Genomic DNA, 18,960 nt, shown 5'->3' with positions numbered 1-18,960 from the left:
ACTTTTTATCCGAAAAAAGTACTTTTTTACTCATTTGCGTTACTTGTAACGCGTTACTACCCACCCCTGCTTAACCCATACATGTTTTGTAATTAACAAGGACACGTTGGTGTAGTTGTGTTGAGGAATGTCACAGATTTCACTGTAAAATCGCCGTTAATGTGCAGCCATCGGGTCTTCCGTTAGCCAATGGGATGAATGAATGCTCATAGCTTCATACATTGCCGTGGAGGGATTACATTGCAATGAGTGGAAAACCCCCTGCGTCGAAAAAAGAAGCACATGGTCCTGCGTTAGCCAATGGGATGAATGCTCATTGCGTCTCTATGTGCAGCCATCGGCTCTTCCGTTAGCCAATGGGATGAATGCTCATAGCTTCATATATTGCCGTGGAGGGATTACATTGTAATGAGTGGAAAACCCCCTGCGTCGAAAAAAGAAGCGCAAAGGTCCTCCGTTAGCCAATGGGATGAATGCTCATAGCATCTCTATGTGCAGCCATCGGCTCCACCGTGAAGTTGTTATATTGTAGGGAGTTGAAAACCCCATGCGTCGAAAAAAGCGCAAGGGTTCCCTTTTGCGTCAGAAACTGAAGCCAAAGTCACTGACCGTTTGTCAGAAATCGACGCGCTCGGAGTGAGAATGTGTTGACACATGAGCTTATTCTGCACACAGTCTGTTAACAGACAGAGAAAATCTATGGGTACAGAAAACACCTCCTCCTCCAAATAGCTCGGCTGCCTATAATGGAGGAGATTGAGCAATATGTTGCAAGCTGCTTGGCTTTACATTTGGACAACCTCATAATTCTCAAGCCTCTGACCACCAGCCTGTGGACATGACCTAGGCTGCCGAAAATAAAAACGATAAGCTGGCATTTATAGCCTAAATGTATGATAGCTTGCACTAATGGTTGGTATTTAACTTGTTTAGTAAGGAAAGCTTCCTCTAAACTTGAGTCAAAAGTGCAACCAACTTCCCATAGGAAAACCTCTCTGTTATTCTCATCAATCACAATGACATCCGATGTATTTGCTGTTATACCTTTAAATACATGGGGGTCATTGCATTGGAACATTTCTGGTTTCACACATGAATGTTTGTAGAACAAAACAGAGGAATAAAACACGGGTGACACATCTTTGGTGATAATGTCAACAATCCTGTCATGCCTGGCTATGTATAGTCCTTGGTAAACATTACAACCGTTTAAAATGTGGGACATAGACTCTATGGTCCGACGCTGTCCATGGTGTAGACAGTGAGAGTCATGATTATTGGGATACCAGATGGACAGATTCAGTTTAGTTGGCGGCACCTGGAGGCAAGCCCTTATCGTAAAGATTAGGATTTCCTCATCGATAGCTGCATTTTTTAGAATTGAGTGGGACACAGAGTGATCAGCTGACTGGAGGCAGGCAAGCTTCCCTTGCAGCCTCAGTCCTGTCCAGCGCTCCTTTCTCTCTTGCTCTCTGAGCGTTAGAAGGTGCGCGCGTGCGCCGATGGTGGGGAGCACGCTGGATGTTCCGTCGCGGCTCACTGTTGCGCGCACATTTATTGACAGGTCCGTGATCACAGACTTGGAGACGCTCACCATCTCGTTGTCCGCTCTTTTCCACTCCAGGGAAACACCAGTCCAGTCACACAGGTCGTTCAGATCGGGCCAGTCAGAGTTTACGCCAAACCCTGGTGCATTGGTGTCCAGTTTACCACTGGGCTTCTTTTTAAACCCAAGGAAGCTGGGGAGGTCGCTCGTTTTCGGGACCTTGCGCCGCTCCAGGTCGAGAATGAGCGAGGCTCTGGCGATCTCTCTGACTGCCTGATCGTCGCTGTTAAGCACACACACACACACACACACACACACACACACACACACACACACACACACACACACACACACACACCATCAGAGTAGCTGCATGACAGTGGTAGCGTAAAACTTCAATAGCCCGGGCTTTTATTTGTTTCCATCACTGAACTTTCGAACAAAACTGTTGCTCAGCAAAGATGGGAAATTCTATCAAATGTATTATTTAAACCAGTACCACACACACACACACACACACACACACACACACACACACACACACACACACACACACACACACACACACACACACACACACACACACAGGTAATCGGGAGAGTTGAGAGAATTCCCTGTGGGCTGATAACGTTTCGGGACCGCCGGGCTGTTTACCGCGGGATAACAATATTGCGTTTATAAAAGTTCCTTGCAGCGCCGTCCGGCAGCCTGAGCTGTGCAACCGCAACCTCTCACTCACTCAACACAGGCAACACATACAATTTGTTAACGTCGCAACCAATTCGATTTTGTCTAGAGGGGAGTAACTGAGCACCCCCTCCCGAAGTGGAACAGCCCAAGTGGGCCTTGAACTGCGATTGGTCAGAAAGACTAACAGCTAATGACAACATTGAACCCTTGTGCAGGCTCGAACAGAGAGACACACAAACACACACACACTTTTAGAGTTTTTCACCTGCTCCGTATCCAGCTTGTTCCACGCTTTAAGCACCCAGGGTAATAGTTTGCGGCGTGCTGGGGCTCTCATGTTCCCCCCTGCTGTGTATTCCTTGTCCGCATCCCCTGCCATCCAGTTGTCATACGATTTATGCAGACTGGCTTTGAACGGCTGATTCCATGGATGTACTTTGAGTGTGCCGTGTTTTCCCGCCGATGTGGCGAAGCTGTATGGTTATGCTGTTGAGGGCTTAAATAAATGGACTTTATAAGTTGACCATGAACAATTGTAGATGTTTAACATTTTGCTCAGCAAATTTGACAACAGACTGCGGCAATATTGTAGCCAGGTGAAACCGGCAAAATTCTGACGTTGAGAATTTATGGGCAGATTTAGAATCATTTGTTGCAAAATGTTGCAAATTTGATTCTCTAAGCATAGCGCATCACGTCAATATTGCTGTTTAGTAATGCTCTAGTTTGCACAGATTCTGGAGCCCCTTAGTGAATTCAACCCGGTCCACTTGACATCGGGTAGCTGCATGACAGTGTTTATTTGGCTACAGGCTTGTCTCATTTTGACTGCTGGTGTATGTGGTGCAATTTCCTATCCTTAACGAAAACATTAACCTACTCAGTAGGCCTGCCCCCACGTGAGTCCGACATGACGATTGGTCTTTCCTTTACTTCTCAAACTACGTTACAATTGCATGTTCATCAGCCCAATTTTCAAATTTTCCCGGTGGAAAAACCCCGAACCCCAGATTTAAAAGGACTAACATCTGGGCTACAGCCCCAAATGTTTTCAATTGCTAGCGACGCTCCTGGGTGGAGATGCTGTGTGTCCGTTCAGGGGGTGCCCCTAGTATCGGTCTCCTGTGCTCTCCGCTCGTCTTGGGCGACAATGGATTGTCTGTTCTGGGGGGGGGAGCACACGTATTCGGCTGTGGATAAGCACAGGGCTAGGGCAGTTGCACGGATAGTTGACAGATCAGCGCCCCACCTTGAGTTTACCAGTTTGCGCAGGATGTTGTTGCGGGTGTTGACCTTGGCTTTGGTGTTCTGGAGGTGGGTTTTGAAAGAGAGTGTCCTGTCGAGTGTGACTCCGAGGTCCACGGGTTGGGAGAGGTTTGAGAGTTTGTGACCATCCCATGAGATGCTCAGTTCTTTACCTGCATCTCGATTTTTAAGATGGAAGCTGCATAGTTGGGTTTTTGATGGGTTGGGTTTCAGGTGGTTGTTATTGTAGTAGGTAGTCATCTCTTGGAGGGCGCTTTCCAGGACATACTCGATCTTCTGGAAGCTCTCCTTTTGGGTGGTGACACAGAGGTCGTCAGCATAGATGAAGCGGCAGCATTGTGGGGGGAGTAGTTGTTCGTTGGTGTAGATGTTGAAGAGGAGGGGGGCCAATACGCATCCTTTTGGTAGGCCGTTCTTTTGGGCTTTCCATTTGCTCTTCTTATCATTTAGTTGAATGAAGAAGCGCCTGTTGTTGAGGAGGCTTTTGATGACTTGGCACAGGTAGAGGTCACCAGTCATATCATAAAGTTTCCTGATCATGTTGCGGTGCTGGACAGTGTTGTAGGAAGTGGTGAGGTCTAAGAAAGCTGCTCCGGTGATGAGTTTGCGCTCAAAACCGCCCTCAATGTGTTGGTTGAGGTTAAATAGCTGTCCAGCAAAGGAGCGGCAAGGGCGGAAGCCAGCTTGATCTCAAGTAAGCGTGGTGTCTATAAGTAGCAATAGGCGTTGGAGTAATAGCCTCTCGTAGAGCTTGTAGGTGATGCAGAGGAGGGAAATGGGTCTGTAGCTCTTTGGGGATGATGGGTCCTTTCCAGGTTTGGGAATTGCGACCTTTCTCAATACAGGTGGGATTGCTTTCTGTGCCATGCATGAGTTCAGCATTTCTAGCAGCCTGGTGTTCGCTTAAGGTCCCAGGTGCTGTATCATATCAACCAGTACATCATCGATTCCTGCTGCTTTCCCAGGTTTCAGCATGCTCATTGCAGCTTCGAATTCTTCTACGTCAAAGGGCTTGGTGAGAGCACTGGCTGGTTGTTGGCAGTCTGGTACCACTGTCCGGCGGTATTCTCCTGTGTGTCTGCGCCGGTTTTGGCTGCGACCGTTTGCCACCAGCTGTGCTGCAACTGAGTTTGGTAGGCTTCCAGTAGATCCCTGGATGTTTCTGACAGCCCGGGGATGTACTCAGTCTGGCATCCTCTTGGTATGTGTCGCCTGGCCGACCTTTTCAGCAGCTCTGTGAACTCTGTGAAGTTGTTGGGGTGTGGTGGAATGCCTGGGATGGGGTGTTAGAATGACATCCACAGATTGAACCTTCTGCGGAAGGATCGGATGGTTATGGTGATTGTCCGGTGTTGCGTGTGGGGGATAGAGTCCAGGACCTCTTTCACAGCTCTGGATGTTAGTTCGCTGCTCACACAGACAAGGTCTGGGTTACATCCTTGTTTCCATCTGGCACTGCGGAAAGGCAGTTTGGCGTCGTGGGTCAGGTGTTTCGACTCGAGCCAGGTTTTGACTTCCTCTCCATCTTGGTTGTTCATTGCACAACCCCACAATGTGCTATGGGCGTTTAAGTCCCCAATGCTGATGGTGGCTGTGGTATCTCCTTTTGCATCCGTCTGGCAGATGCAAAAGGAGACCTCTTCGATCGCGAGGTTTGGTCTGCTGAATACAGCTGACCCACACTGTCTGTGTCGGATCTCGGCCACCAGCTTCATTCCAGGGATGGCTGGTCGGTGTTGTGCAGGGCCGATGTTTCTTTCCTGCATGCACACTATGTCAAAGCGTTTGGCCGCTATCGCTAGTATGTCCTCCTTGCAACTGGAAAAACCTTCAATGTTGATTGATGCGATTGACAGTGCAGTCCCCGATGGGGCCGAGTGTCTGTGGCGTTTCGGCATCGTCATCTATTAAATTGCTCGGGTAATGGCCGAGCAATTTAAATATACAGATAATGGCCTGCTGATTGTAATAATCATATAGTAACAAGAGATTGCACAAATTAGTGTTTCCCAGGCTGCGACCTCCTTGTATGCCAGTATCATCATCTTTAATCTGACACGAGTTACTACAGGGAGCCAGTGGAGGTCCCTGAAGAGGGGGGTCCCATGGGAGAATTTAGGTAGGTTGAACAGCGCGCTGCAGTGTTCTGGATACACTGCCAAGGTTTAATCTCGCAGGCAGAGAGTTGACGAGCATTTGGACCAGGAGCCGAGCTGCTTCCCTCGTGAGGAAGTGCCGGATCCTGCTGATGTTGTAAAGGGCAAATCTGCAGGATCGGGCCACCTAGGTGACGTTCGCGGTGCAGCACAAATGATTATTCAGTACCACACCAAGGTTTCTGGCAATTGGTGATGGAGATACAGCGATGTTCTCAACAGTGACCAGTAGGTCCATGTGAGGGCAATCTTTCCCTGGCATTAGGAGGAGCTAAGTCTTGTTGAGGTTAAGCTTCAGGTGATGGGGAGTCGTCGAAGTGCTGACATCTGCCAGATATTCTGAGATGCGTGTGGCAATAAGGGTGTTGCCAGAGGAGGGGGAGGGGGGGGGAAGAGAGGAACAGCTGTGTCGTCAGCGTAGCAGTGATAGGAAAAACTTTGTGATGTGATTACAGAGCCCAATGATCTGGTATATAGGGAGAACAGAAGTGGTCCCAGTACAGAGCATTGTGGGACACCAGTGTCGTCAAGAGTGCAGGGTTTGGACAAGGAGCCATTCGATGTGACCTGATAAGTGTGATTCGTCAGGTAGGATTTGAACCAGGATAGCGCAGAGTCAGCTATGCCGAGTTCGCCGAGAGTAGCGAGGAGGATCTGGCAGTTCAGTGTCGAACGCAACGGACAGTTCGAGGAGAATGAGAACCAATGAGAGGGACAAGGCTCAGCCCGCAGTAACTCAGTCACCATGAGGAGAGCTGTCTCAGTGGAGTGTGTGGTCTGACTGATGAGGGTCAAACAGATTATTGTGTGAGTGCTAGGACAGTTGCTTTGAGATGGCACATTCCAGTGTTTTAGAAAGGAATGAAAGAAGAGAAATCGGTCTGTAGTTCTGGATGTCGTTAGTGTCAAGGGTCGGTTTCTCGAGGAGCGGCTTTATTCTGGCAGTCTTGAAGGACGCTGGAACGAGGCCTGAAGTGAGGGAGGAGTTCATTAGGGAGGTGGGAAATGCCAGGGTGTTGCTCAAGACGGGGTGGAGGATTGAGGAGGGGATCGGGTCAAGAGGGCAGTTGGTGGCGTGCTTAGACGTAACAATTCTGTGGACATCTTCGGAGGAGAGAGGGATAAAGTGGGTAAAAACAGAGGTGGGGATAGGGAGGATTGTGGCAGGGGTAAAAGAGGACCTGATGTCCTTCCCCTTCTTGGTAAAGTAGGTAACAAATTCATCAGCCGTCAGGGAGATAGAAAGGGGAGGGGGGGGAGGGTCGAGGAGGGAAGAGAACATGGAAAAGTTTCCTGGGGTTGGAGGCGTAGGAGTTGATTTTGGTCTGTTATAAGGTAGATTTGGCTGTTGACACAGTGGAGGTGAAGTCTGAGAGGAGGTGAAGGTACTGCGATAGATCATTAGAACAGTCTGATCTCTTCCATTTCCTCTCAGCTGCCCGGAACTCTGCTCTATGAGCCCACAAAGATTAGACAGCCAAGGAGGGAGGGGCGAGGATCGCACTGGTCTGGACTGGAAGGGACAGAGGGAGTCAAGGAGGAGGAGAGGGAAGGAGGATAGCATGGTGTCAGAGGCTTCCTCTGTGGACAGTTGAGATAATCGTTTGAGAGATTGTAGTGAAGACAGGAAAGTTGATGCAAACGTAGTGGGAAAGAGAGATTTCAGGTATCAGCAGGTAGTTGCAATGTGAGTAGTAGAGAGGAGGGAGGGCAAGGATTACTTGGGAAGAGAAAAAAAAACAAATTGGTGGTCAGACACAGGGAGCGGGGTAACGGAGAGAGCCAAGGTACCGCAGGACCTCATGAATATCAGGTTGGGTTGTTTCCCAGCCCTGTGTTTGGGAGGAGAAGGGGTGAGTGTTAAGTCAAAGGTGGCGAAAAACTTGGTTAATTCAGGTGGGTGCAACTTCTTTGGCAGGATGTTGAAGTCGTCCAGGACAACCAGGAGTGGTGTACCATTTTCAGGTGGGCAGCTGAGAAGGACATCCATGTTCATCGTAGAAGTCGCAAAGAGGGACTGGAGGACAGCGTGGAGTTCAAATTCAGATCTGGTTATGTGTTCTAGTGGTAGGACCTGGTAGGACCACTTTGGCGAAATGAGGAGTCCAGTCCCTCCTTCTCGCTCCGATGGTCTAGTGTTTTGTGAGAACGAGTATGCAGTGGATAGGCCAGCTGGAGCGGCAGAGTTCTCTCGAGTGATCCAAGTCTCTGTAAAGGCTAGGAAGGGGAGAGTAATGAGGGATGGGTAGGCCGAGATGGATTCTGCCTTCTTGACCGCCGATTGGCAGTTCCAGAGTCCTCCCATCAGTTCGAGGTCAGTGTATGTGGAGAGCGGTGGGTGGCACAGATTGGAAGGGTTGCTGCGCCGAGCAGCGCCATCCTAGGGTGGCGTCTACTCAGGGGGGATATCCTGACGATGATCGAGGTACGGCATATAGCTACAATGGGTGGCAGGAGAAGTAGTTGCTGGTCTTCCTTGGTCTTCCTCAAGGGACTCCCGCAGAGAGACTTCCTTAGCCTATGTTTTCCCGTGTTCTTCGTTTGGAGGGTCCTGACGCTACAGCTGACACAAACAATGACCAGCCTTGAGGTACACAACATAACACTAATAACACAGTTAGGATTCGCAAAACCAACCAAATGTTAAGCAAAAGAGTTATACGCATCTATACTCACCAGCAGTGGATAAATTCAACAGCCTTCTTAAAGTCTTTAAGTCATAAAAAGGTGTATGGCTGCTTTAACGTTTTCCTATTGGCCTGTACAGTGTTGAAGATCCCAACTAACATTTTGAGCTCACTGCACAGAACTAACAGAATCTACAGCAAATCAAAGAAGACGTGCCAGTTTTCTGCCTCACCAAACTAGAACTCAACAGTGTCAACATCTGATGAGTTTGAGTAGTAACAGGATGAGGGAGAGAGGTTCCTGCTGATTTCACTACATCATAGGATCAATTAAGGGTAGAAAATGCTTTGTAGATGAATTTTATGACACTATTAACCGATACATTAACCATAAAGAATGAATGCAAGTCTGTGACCCGTAAATGTATAATTCTTCCAGCCATGAGAAGAGGGCTGGCCGGAAGACATCATCAGATTTCAGAAGGTATATCTCAATAGTTAATTAAGGGGAGAGTTAGCAGGGTCAGGTGCCGTAATGTAAGGCCAAACATTCAAGAAAAGCTGAAAATATGATTATCTGTCATATCCATTATTTATTAAATTGTATGCAATATGATTGTTTTGATTTGGAGGGGGGGTTTGTCCAAATAATATATATATATATGTGCTGAAGGGGTGCCTGCAGATAAAAAAGTTTGAGAACAACTAGTGTAAAGGTTATTGACAGTGTATTTGTACTTGTGTGTGCGTGGGTATGCATGTGCGTTTGTGTGTGTATGGGCGGACCTGTGAAAAGAACGTCGCCTCCATCCAGAGTTGCATTATCGTCCGTCATTTCCACAATGTTCAGATCCATCTCCTTGAGGGCAGATTTCATTGCCACAGTCTAGAAAAATACACACAACCACATAAAGACTTTAATCCACATATAATATTTATTAGCATCAAAGATGAATAGATCCTTCTCAATAACTCAATAAGTGCATTAACTATAGTGCACCAGAGGGCATCAAAGACATAAAAGAGTGAGAAAGGATTGGTATGACATGTAAAGTTCTGGAAAGTAGCAATATAAGTAAACAAGTAAACAGAGTAAACAAAGAATACCAAAATACATAAAACTCCGAAAATAACTAAATAATTTTGTTATTATAATTCAATATTAGCCAATCGATACCCTTCAAAAGGAAGCAGAAGAGTAACAGTATCAGACCTGAACTTGTGAACAGGGAGGCCCTGTGGATGAGATCTACATTTCTGAGGTTGCCTTTGATGAAACAAAATCTGCCCAAAATGGAGATCATGGTGTCACGATATAAGAGGGTCATGCTCCAGGAAGTATGTTAAATGTTGATGAGGCCGTGGTGCTGCAGAGAAGTAAAGGAGAGGACCACCACAAACTGCAGCACTTAAAAAAGTATATAATTAAGGCCCGAGTCTTCGGTTGTATATGTGCTAAGAGGTAGTTGAAGAGGGGGAGGGACAATAAGGGAAGGCATGATCCAACCTTTTATAAATCGTCCAGTGCATTCATTAGTGTCCTGTGTGATGGGGTTCAGAGGCCATCAGTGTTTCCACAGAGCCCTGTCTCCCTATGACCTTAACCTGCCTGCCGTAAGAGCAGCTACCAGAAGGCCCACTCAGATGATTACATGACAGGCTTAAATATAAACCCACAGAGACAGGAAAACTGAGGGTAACATGGCGACGGTGTGAGGTAAGAATTCTTTACACAAACTAAAATTACTATTGAATTATTGCTTTGGACTTTATCTGTAGTAAACAAATAAGAGCACATTTTTGGACAAAAGAAAACGATTTTAACTTATCTTGAAACCCATAGTACAAAACTGTTTAAGTTAGTAAGGTAAATGGAATTTGTAGTTCCTTGCCAAGGTTAATTTAGTGCCCAAGTCAAACATTGTTTGTATAACTCCCTAATGTACTTTTCAGTCTGTTCTCCTTAACTTTACAGATACTAAGCACAGAGTGTAAGCTGGAGTGAGGGATTATTTAGATTGCAAACAGAATTTGTTTTATTTAGTTCCATTTGAGTAATATTGGCCAATAAAGTTGGAGCAGTTAGCCCATTTTGTCATTGTATAAAAAAAAACATACAACTATTAAAAGTTGGATATCAATACCCCCCACTACCCATAAACCCAAATAGTGGTACTCCGCCCAAAGGTGGCGCTATTTAAAAAAAATATGAACTAGCCTTATATCTCCTTACCAGATTGACCTGGACTCAAAATTCTTTCATCATATTAATCTCTAAAATCAGATGCATCTTTTTCAACCTGGTCTTCTGCTCTAAAAATATTTACTTTTCCCACAATTTCATAGAAAAGCCAAACGTCCAAAATCTCAACCCATTTTGCCTATACGACCATTTTGTTATTCTATAACTACCATACGGCTATCATTAGGTGGATACCATTAACATTGCACATTTTCAAATCTATACTCTTTTAAGAAATCCCTTAATTCTCTTTTAAATGTATGCTTGGAGTTTTCTTGATGTTGTGTGATTATCAATTTACATTTTCATGATGTGAATGAGGCTTCATGCAGTTCAGGAATGTCAGTGGCTCAATGGGATAATGCCTTGTTCTGGTGATCCTAAGGTTGAGTGTATGAATCCCTATAAGACCATTATGAAAAAGCTGAATATGACATTCTGTCTTTGCCACTCATTTAAGAAACAAAACATTGAACAGTACCGTAAATTTATCAGGCAATCAACATTCCGGCTCATTAGTTTCCAAGAATCGGACTGAAGAGACACAGTATGGCATTAAGGGGAACTTCTTCGTTAACCGTTTTTCCTTCATAATAAACTCTCTAATATTTCTTCCGTTAGTGTTCTTGAAAACATTTGTTTTCAAGAACAGCAAAGATTTTTCAGGTATTTGCTTTTAAGAAAGCCCTTAATTCATTTGAGAAATGTTTGCTTGGAGTTTTCTGGATGTTGTGTGCTTATCAATAGACATTATGACCATGTGAATGAGGCTGCAGTTCAGGTTTATAAGTGGAACATCTTTCCTTAAATATGACAACTATATGTTATATGTATATATTAGTGCTGTCAAGCGATTAAAATATTTAATGGCGATTAATCTCATTAATGTCATAGTTAACTCATGATTATCGCGAAAAATCGCAAATCTTTTTTCTATGCTAAATATCCCTTGATTTCTTTGTCCCATTAATTGTTCTCATTTTAATGCTCTTATCAACATAGAAGAGAAGTGCATCAACTAGCCTCGAACACAGAGCTTGCGTGTTGCTGACGGCTGTCACAATCTCTGTGTTCGTCAATCTATCTATCGAGTCTTGAAAACAAAATGGCGTCGACGGGTGATCTACTGATGGTATTGTGTGGGTGGAATCCCGTCCCCCACGAGGACCGGTCTCTCCGTGCAGGAGCTCCAGGGCTGGGAGAGACCCGAATGAGTGGAGAAGCGGGCTATTTAAGCCCCGCTTCTCCACCTGTTCCTCAGGTGCTCTGAATCTCCTTAATTGGCCTTGGCCAATTAAGTGTTGGACCACTTTCAACACAGTGAGGAGCTCCAATGCGTTTATATGCATGGTCACGGGGGGCGGCCAAATGCCGCCCACTTCGTGAAACTCGCATGTTCCTCCCCAGCCCGACAGAGAAGCATCCGTGAACACCGAGTTGTGTGACGTTGCTCTGCCAAACGGCACCCCACTCGCGAGAGTTCAGGGATCGCCCCAGTGGGTCAAATCGGGGCCCACTGATGGGGAATGGTCACTTTGCGCCGCCGTTGGCGCACCGGGTCGATGCGCAGGCGAGAAAACCATCTCTGCAGCCGCCTCATGTGAAGCAGCCCCAGCGGCACCAACGTGTGAGCGGCAGACATCATGCCCAACAGCCTCATGACAGAGAGGGCTGTCACGACGCTGCCCGGGGAACAGCGGCGGAGGAGAGACCACAACGTCTCCATCCTCTGCTGTGAGAGCCGTGCTCTCATTACAGCTGAATCCAGCTCTACCCCCAAATACATCACACTCTGTGAGGGGAGGGGGGAGCTTTTCTTCCAATTTACGGCGAAGCCTAAATTCGACAGGTGAATCATCAGCTTTTTTGTTTGAATAGCTGCTTCCTCCTTGGAGCGAGCCATCAAAAGCCGATCGTCCAAGTAGAACAGTACTCTCATTCCTGTTGCGTGAAGCGTCCGGAGAGCCGTCTACACGCACTTGGAAAACGTTTGTGGGGCTAGAGAATAGCCGAACGGGAGACGGTTGTACTGGTAGTGTGACCCTAGGAATGAGAAACGCAGGAATTTCCTGTGTTTGGGGATCACCATGACGTGGAACTAGGCGTCCTTCAAATCTATTGAGGTGAACCAGTCGCCCGGTTTTACACACTGTAACACTCGTCTGATTGTTAACATGTGAAACGGCTTCTCCACGATGCATTTGTTGAATAGGGCTAGATCGAAAATCGGTCTCAGCCCTCCTGTTTTCTTGGGTACCAGGAAATAACGGGAATAGAATCCCTGAATTTCCTCTCCCTTCGGCACCGTGGAAATCACTTTTTTCGCTAGAAGCTGCTGGAGCTCCGCCAAAAGTGACAGCTGTTGACGGCTGTCTGGAAACGAGCCATGCTTGAGCCCCTGCCACCGCTGCGAGGGGAGGAGTCCTCCTCGCAGCCCATGGGGAGCTCTGCCCAAAAGGGCTGGGTGTGTGTGTCATTAGCAGAGGCATGACCTGCCTGCTCAGCTTGTGACAAGAGTGTAGCTTCCTGTCTCCTGAGCGTTGGGACGCGAGGAGGAATAACACTGTGACTGGGCAGCAGACTGCTGACACTGTGAGCGAGCTGCATGTCATTCGTAGACAGAGAGCTTGTTTTAGCGGCCGTCTCGCCAAATGTCATGCCAAGCATGATGTGGTGAGGGGAAAGTAATGTAGGGCTGGCTCGATCAATAATACAAGGTTTATTGACGGCGTGCCTATATGTGGTGGGAGATGCGTGTGTTCTGGCCGGGCCGGTAGGCTCCGGCGTTAACTGTGTGGGGAGAAACAGCCGTCTTTAGTAAAGAGGTGTTTCTCGCTGTCACATGTTTCTCCCTCGCCCCGTAATAGCCGGCGCTCGTGGGGCGGGACATCACCCCATGAGCCCACTGCCCGAGGCCTTTGCTGGCCACTCGCCGCAGCCTGCGATGGAGGCGGGCGGGGCTGGTAAGACGGGCGAGGCTGCCTTTGTAAAAGTAATGAAGGGCTGGCTCGTTCAATAATACAAGGTTTATTGACGGCCTGCCTATATGTGGTGGGAGATGTGTGTGAAACAGTTATGGCCGGGCCGGCAGGCTCCGGCGTTAACTGTGTGGGGAGAAAACAGCCGGCTTTATTGAAGAGGTGTTTCTCGCTGTCACTCGCTTCTCCCTTGCCCCGTAATAGCCGGCGCTTGTGGGGCAGGACACGTTACTTGAAGGTAAAGCATGTTTACCTTCAAGTAACGTCTCTGGAGCGGCGTTCAAGCACTCATTCACATTTAACAGTCGTGGCACTGAATTTTTTTTTATGTTGCCCCATAATCCATGCAATCTTAAGTGACCATTCATTTGCACGTTGCTGGCCTGTAAATGAGTGTGTGAAGACACGCGTAGACCTCTCATACTGAGCTCTCAGCTCGGATATTTTCCACGCTCTTACTTCTGGGGATTCTTTTCCTCGAAGGATCTGTTATTGGATTCGTTATGCAGCTTAATATTCCCGCTTTTTATCAGCGCCACGGTTTCAACACATAAAAGACACAACGAAGGTTTTGTACTGCCTTGCGGGAAAATGAACAAGTATTGGTCAGTCCATTCATCTTTAAAATGTCTGTTTTTCGGGGTAAACTTTCCTTATTTTCGAGCAAGCCATTTTCTCATTCCAAATCGCTCTTCCGGTAAACAAAATATTTGATATGCTATTTTCTGAGTGACGCTATTACGCACATGCCATGACAGACGGAGGGAGGGGGGGAGTTAGGTGAGTGCATGATCTTCGCTCTGTGAAGATCATTGCTTTTTGCTGTTTTTATGCTGCACTACAGACTATTCTGCCTTTCAATTTGTATTTCAGTGAGAAATGATTTTACTAACATAATCATGCTTTGTATAGTGAAATCGTAAAATAAAAAAAAAAATAAAAAAAATAATAGGACCCGGACCGTGGTCCGCCGTTTGGAGATGCCTGGCCTAAAGGTTCTGGGCTACTATCACATAGTTCCAAGGTGGTATTCACTCTAAATAATGTGAAAATTGAAAATTGACCTTTTTTACTATGTTCTAGCTGAATTTAATCTGACACAGTTACATCTATATTGATTCTGACACTTCTGCAGCCACCTTTTTTTATTAAACCAACTTTATTCATATAGCCCTTGTATTTGTGGAGGAATACTCTAATCATTTTGGGTATTTCATTTCTGGCAGGAGGCCTGTGAAATAGGCCTAGGGCTTAACAGGTTAAGGTTGGTGTAACTGTAACTAAAAGCCCAAGAAAGCTAAGCAGTCTTAAGATAGACCCTTAACGTTCCAGAGCATGACAAACTGTATAATCTAACTTACTAGCTCATAAGAGTGCATATTGTTGTTTTTAGCTGGCAGAATGGCTGGGGAGAGACAGGGATGATGAAGAATTGGCTGGCAAGATGCTGCTGCTCCAAAATCAATCAGTCATGTCAGAGAGAGATTAGCCTGTCTTTCCAGGAAAGCTTCCAAATACAAACACACACACATATAAATATATACTACATACACACATAGGGATGGGAATCGAGAACCGGTTCTTGTTCAGAACCGGTGCCGAGTCTACCGATTCCTTGGAATCTTTAGCAAGCCTGCTTGACGATTCCGCTTATCGGTTCCGGTCGCGGCAAATGCGTCATGACGTCACACATACGCTGCTTTGTTTTGATTCAGAACGCAGCATGGCGTCTCCGAGGAAGAAGCGCTCTAAAGTATGGCTATATTTCACGCGTATAAACAACAAAATTGCCACTTGCAACAATTGCAAAATGTCAATTTCAGCAAAGGGGGGAACTACCTCCAATATGCTTAAACATTTGGCTACACAGCATGCAATTCACATCCAGGAATGTCGCGTGTTTGACACACTCCGAGTCCTAACAAGCGATGCAAGGTAATCAATCAGCAGCGGAGCTATCGGGACGCCATCTAAGGCCGAAGGTAACTTTAAACTCCTACTCCTAATTAATTAATGTGAGTGCCATTCCTTTGTGGAAACGTATACTGTACGAATAATCTCCATTATCCATCAAATTTAGACGAGTATGATGGCCAGAGTCTGGCTCGCTCAGAGGCTGGCTCTTACACCGGCTCAGAGTCTACAGCAAGTAGCTCACGTGCACCTCTAGCTACTCCGTTCACAGAGGCAGGGAGAAATAGAATGACTGAGGCGAGGATAAACGAATGTCACCGAGCAGTGACTAATTTTGTGGTAAAGGGTTTGCACCCATTTACCACAGTAGAGTCCTTGGAATTTCGTTAGGTTAATATGCTGTATATTGTCCAGATTTTCTTTTCTAATGAAAATAACACATTTCAAAGTTTTTATAGTATAGTTCTGTTGCATTCATTCCTAGTCCTACCTTATATTTTCTGTAGGGAGATGATAAAGACTCTCAACTCTAAATACAAGGCCCCAAACAGAGACAGTTTAACTAATCATCTGATTCCCGCTTGGTATGGGGCTGAAAAGAGCAATCTGATCACAGACCTGAAACATGTCACAAATGCAGCAATCACAGCAGATGGTTGGACGAGTTTCAGTCAAGACCACTACCTTACTGTCACATTGCACTACGTCAGGGAAGGTCAGAGTAAAGAAAAAGTCCTTAAAACCAAAGCAGTGTACCAAGCTCAAACAGGGATAGCTGTTGCGGAGGAGATTGAGGGGATCCTGGAGGAATTTGGAGTGAAAAAGAAGGTGGTGGCAGCAACTGTGGATAACGCAGCGAACATGGATGTAGCTGTCAAAAAGCTAAACATCATTAAGTTTCCATGTTTTGCGCAGACACTTAACCTTGGTGCTCAGAAGCTGTACAACTGCAATACAGTTTCCAACTGGGCAGCAAGGATTCGTTCTGTTATCGTATGGATGAGGAGATCCCACATGGCTGAAGTCGTCCTAAAGGAAAAGCAGCAACTTCTCAGTAAGTAATAGATGTGTAAATACTTTAATAGCAAGCTAACGAGCTACAAATTCTAACATAAATGAACAGATTAGGATCAATTTAAAAATTATAAAGTAATGGTAATATTACATTGTTCAATGTGTGTGTGTGTGTGTGTGTGTGTGTGTGTGTGTGTGTGTGTCTGCAGAGCTGCCCCAGCACATGCTCCTTCTAGATGAGAGGACAAGATGGAACTCACTGTATTTGATGATGGAGAGATTTTGTTAACAGTTCCCTGCCAGCCAAGCTGCAGCCATAGACCAGCGGCTTAGAAAGCCCATGGAGAAGGAGAAGTAAAAAATGTAATTGACTTATATAAAACTTGGTTGACTAAAGCCACATTAAAAAGGTTATGTTTGTCGTTTATGCAATATTGTTTCTTTTGTTTTGTTTATGTTACAGACTGGCCAGAATCGGCAATGAGGACCTGAGGAAAGCAGAGGAATTTGTGCAGCTGATGAGGATGCATTACACATCCACACTCGCTGTCTCCAGCGAAAAAGTTCCAACCTGTGGCCAGATATTGCCCATTCTTCAGAAACTGCGAAAACATTACACTGTGCAGACAGATGACTCAGCATTTGTCAGTAGAACATCTGGAATGATCTTTCCAAACGTTACCAGGTACAGTTACTGACATGTCACGATTAATTACTATATGACAATAAATCAGATAGACTAATGGTTATTTATTGTCAGTCACATTTTCTCCTAAATTGGTGTTTGTCCACCATTTTAAACTTAAGGATGGTGATATCCAGGCATTCCTGGAGGAAGCCACTGTGTTGGATCCCAGATTTAAATCTAAAATGGACATGGATGACATCTGGGACAGGGTCAGGGCATCAGCAGTGGCAGCAAACACAGAGGCAGTGGAGAAGGTACTGTATTTGAATTTGACAATGCCTTTAGCACATTTCTGTTGTGAGACCTTTTCTTCTTGCTCTGTGGTTCTTACTGTACATTTCTTCTCAAGCTGTCAGAGTCAAGAGAGACACAGGGGCAGGCAGAAGAAGAGGATGAAGAAGAAGAAGAAGAAGAGGAGGACTACGTAAGTTTAATGTAGCTAATTGTGATGAATGGCTTATCACACTATTTAGTTTAAAACTAAACCTTGTTATGTCATCATTTCAAAAGCCACCTGTAAAGCAGAAAAAGATGACGACCCTAGAGGAACTTTTTGAAGAAGGACGGCAAGCTGCTTTCTACACAGCAGCTGCCCCCCGTTTCCACAGCCCAGAGAGTGGATCAAGAAATCCAGCTTTATAGAAGCCTTCCTCCCATTCCAACCAAAGACAGTGCCAGTCTCTGGTGGTGGAAAAAGAGTGACACATTGCCAGTGTTGTCAGCTCTTGCTGAAAAGTATCTCTGTGTCCAAGCGTCCTCCACCCCTTCTGAAAGGGTGTTCTCCACTGCTGGAGACATCCTAAGTCCAGAAAGATCTCGTATCCTTCCTGAGAGGGCAAACATGATCATTTTTCTGCACAAAAATTGTTAATTTGCCAAATTTGTTGTTAGTTGTGTTCTTATCTTTACAGAAGACTTATTTGTTTTGTTTATATCAGTTGAATTTTGTTGGAGTGCTGGAGACACCCTAAGTCCAGAAAGATCTTGTTTCCTTCCTGAGAGGGCAAACATGATCATTTTTCTGCACAAAAATTGTTAATTTGCCAAATTTGTTGTTAGTTGTGTTCTTATCTTTACAGAAAACGTATTTGTTTTGTTTATATCAGTTGAATTTTGTTACTTGAATGCAAATGAGCACTGTTAGAGATTTAATACAAACAAACGCATTTGTACTTATTTCCTCACCCAATGAGAATCGATAAGAGAATCGATAAGGAATCGGATCGTTAAGCGGAATCGGAATCATGAAATTCTTATAAATTCCCATCCCTATACACACATGCCCCAGACTGACAGCAAGTGTTCTGACTTTACTTGAGAGTGAATAAGGAAGATAGCGATGGAGGAGAGGAGACATCATATTATCAAACCAATGCTGATTTGCATTATCAGAAGTCCTTTTTCCTCCCTGCTGTGTGTCCAACAGGCATACGTTTTTCCAACCAAGGTCAATCCACACAATACTGTTTCTGACAAATCCTGTGAAAGATTGGGTGTTTAAAGGGAGGAAGGGTGGAAATAATGGTTTGGCTTTTTATTTTTAAGGTTGAACACTGAAATGGTTTTGGCCATTGTGCAGGATATCTCCTTCACAGTAGCTTGGTCTTGACACAAATAACCTAGCCCTGTGACTAATGGAAGGTTTTATAATAATAATAATACATTTTATTTATAACGCACTTTATATCAATTCAATGATCTCAAAGTGCTACAATGCACATTAAAAGAAAAGAGAAAAATGCAACAAAAAATAAATAAATAGCAGTTTAGCCAAAGGCTTTTCTAAAAATATGGGTTTTTAGTAGGGATGGGCATGAGGAATCGATTACTCGAGTACTC

At 45.4% G+C, this 18,960-nt stretch overlaps 1 protein-coding gene and 1 long non-coding RNA gene across 2 annotated transcripts in view; one reads left to right on the top strand and one right to left on the bottom strand.

Annotated features, from left to right (window-relative positions):
- ddah1 (dimethylarginine dimethylaminohydrolase 1) overlaps nt 1-18,960 on the bottom strand; it is a 107,384-nt gene that overhangs the window by 25,711 nt on the left and 62,713 nt on the right. Inside the window, exon 2 of the mRNA XM_030372388.1 lies at nt 9,072-9,171. Within this exon, the coding sequence (XP_030228248.1) occupies nt 9,072-9,171 (100 nt within the window). The remainder of the gene's footprint in view (nt 1-9,071; nt 9,172-18,960) is intronic.
- On the top strand, nt 15,216-18,849 carry LOC115555497 (uncharacterized). The gene is made up of 7 exons (XR_003978878.1): nt 15,216-15,487; nt 16,335-16,473; nt 16,643-16,796; nt 16,897-17,118; nt 17,241-17,375; nt 17,471-17,545; nt 17,632-18,849. It is a non-coding gene; the product is annotated as an uncharacterized LOC115555497 (long non-coding RNA).

Source organism: Gadus morhua, chromosome 12 (genome assembly GCF_902167405.1).
Source record: "Gadus morhua chromosome 12, gadMor3.0, whole genome shotgun sequence".
Lineage (NCBI taxonomy): Eukaryota > Metazoa > Chordata > Actinopteri > Gadiformes > Gadidae > Gadus > Gadus morhua.
The sequence above is the reverse complement of the archived record's forward strand: the minus strand, read 5'-3'. Positions and strand labels throughout refer to the sequence as shown.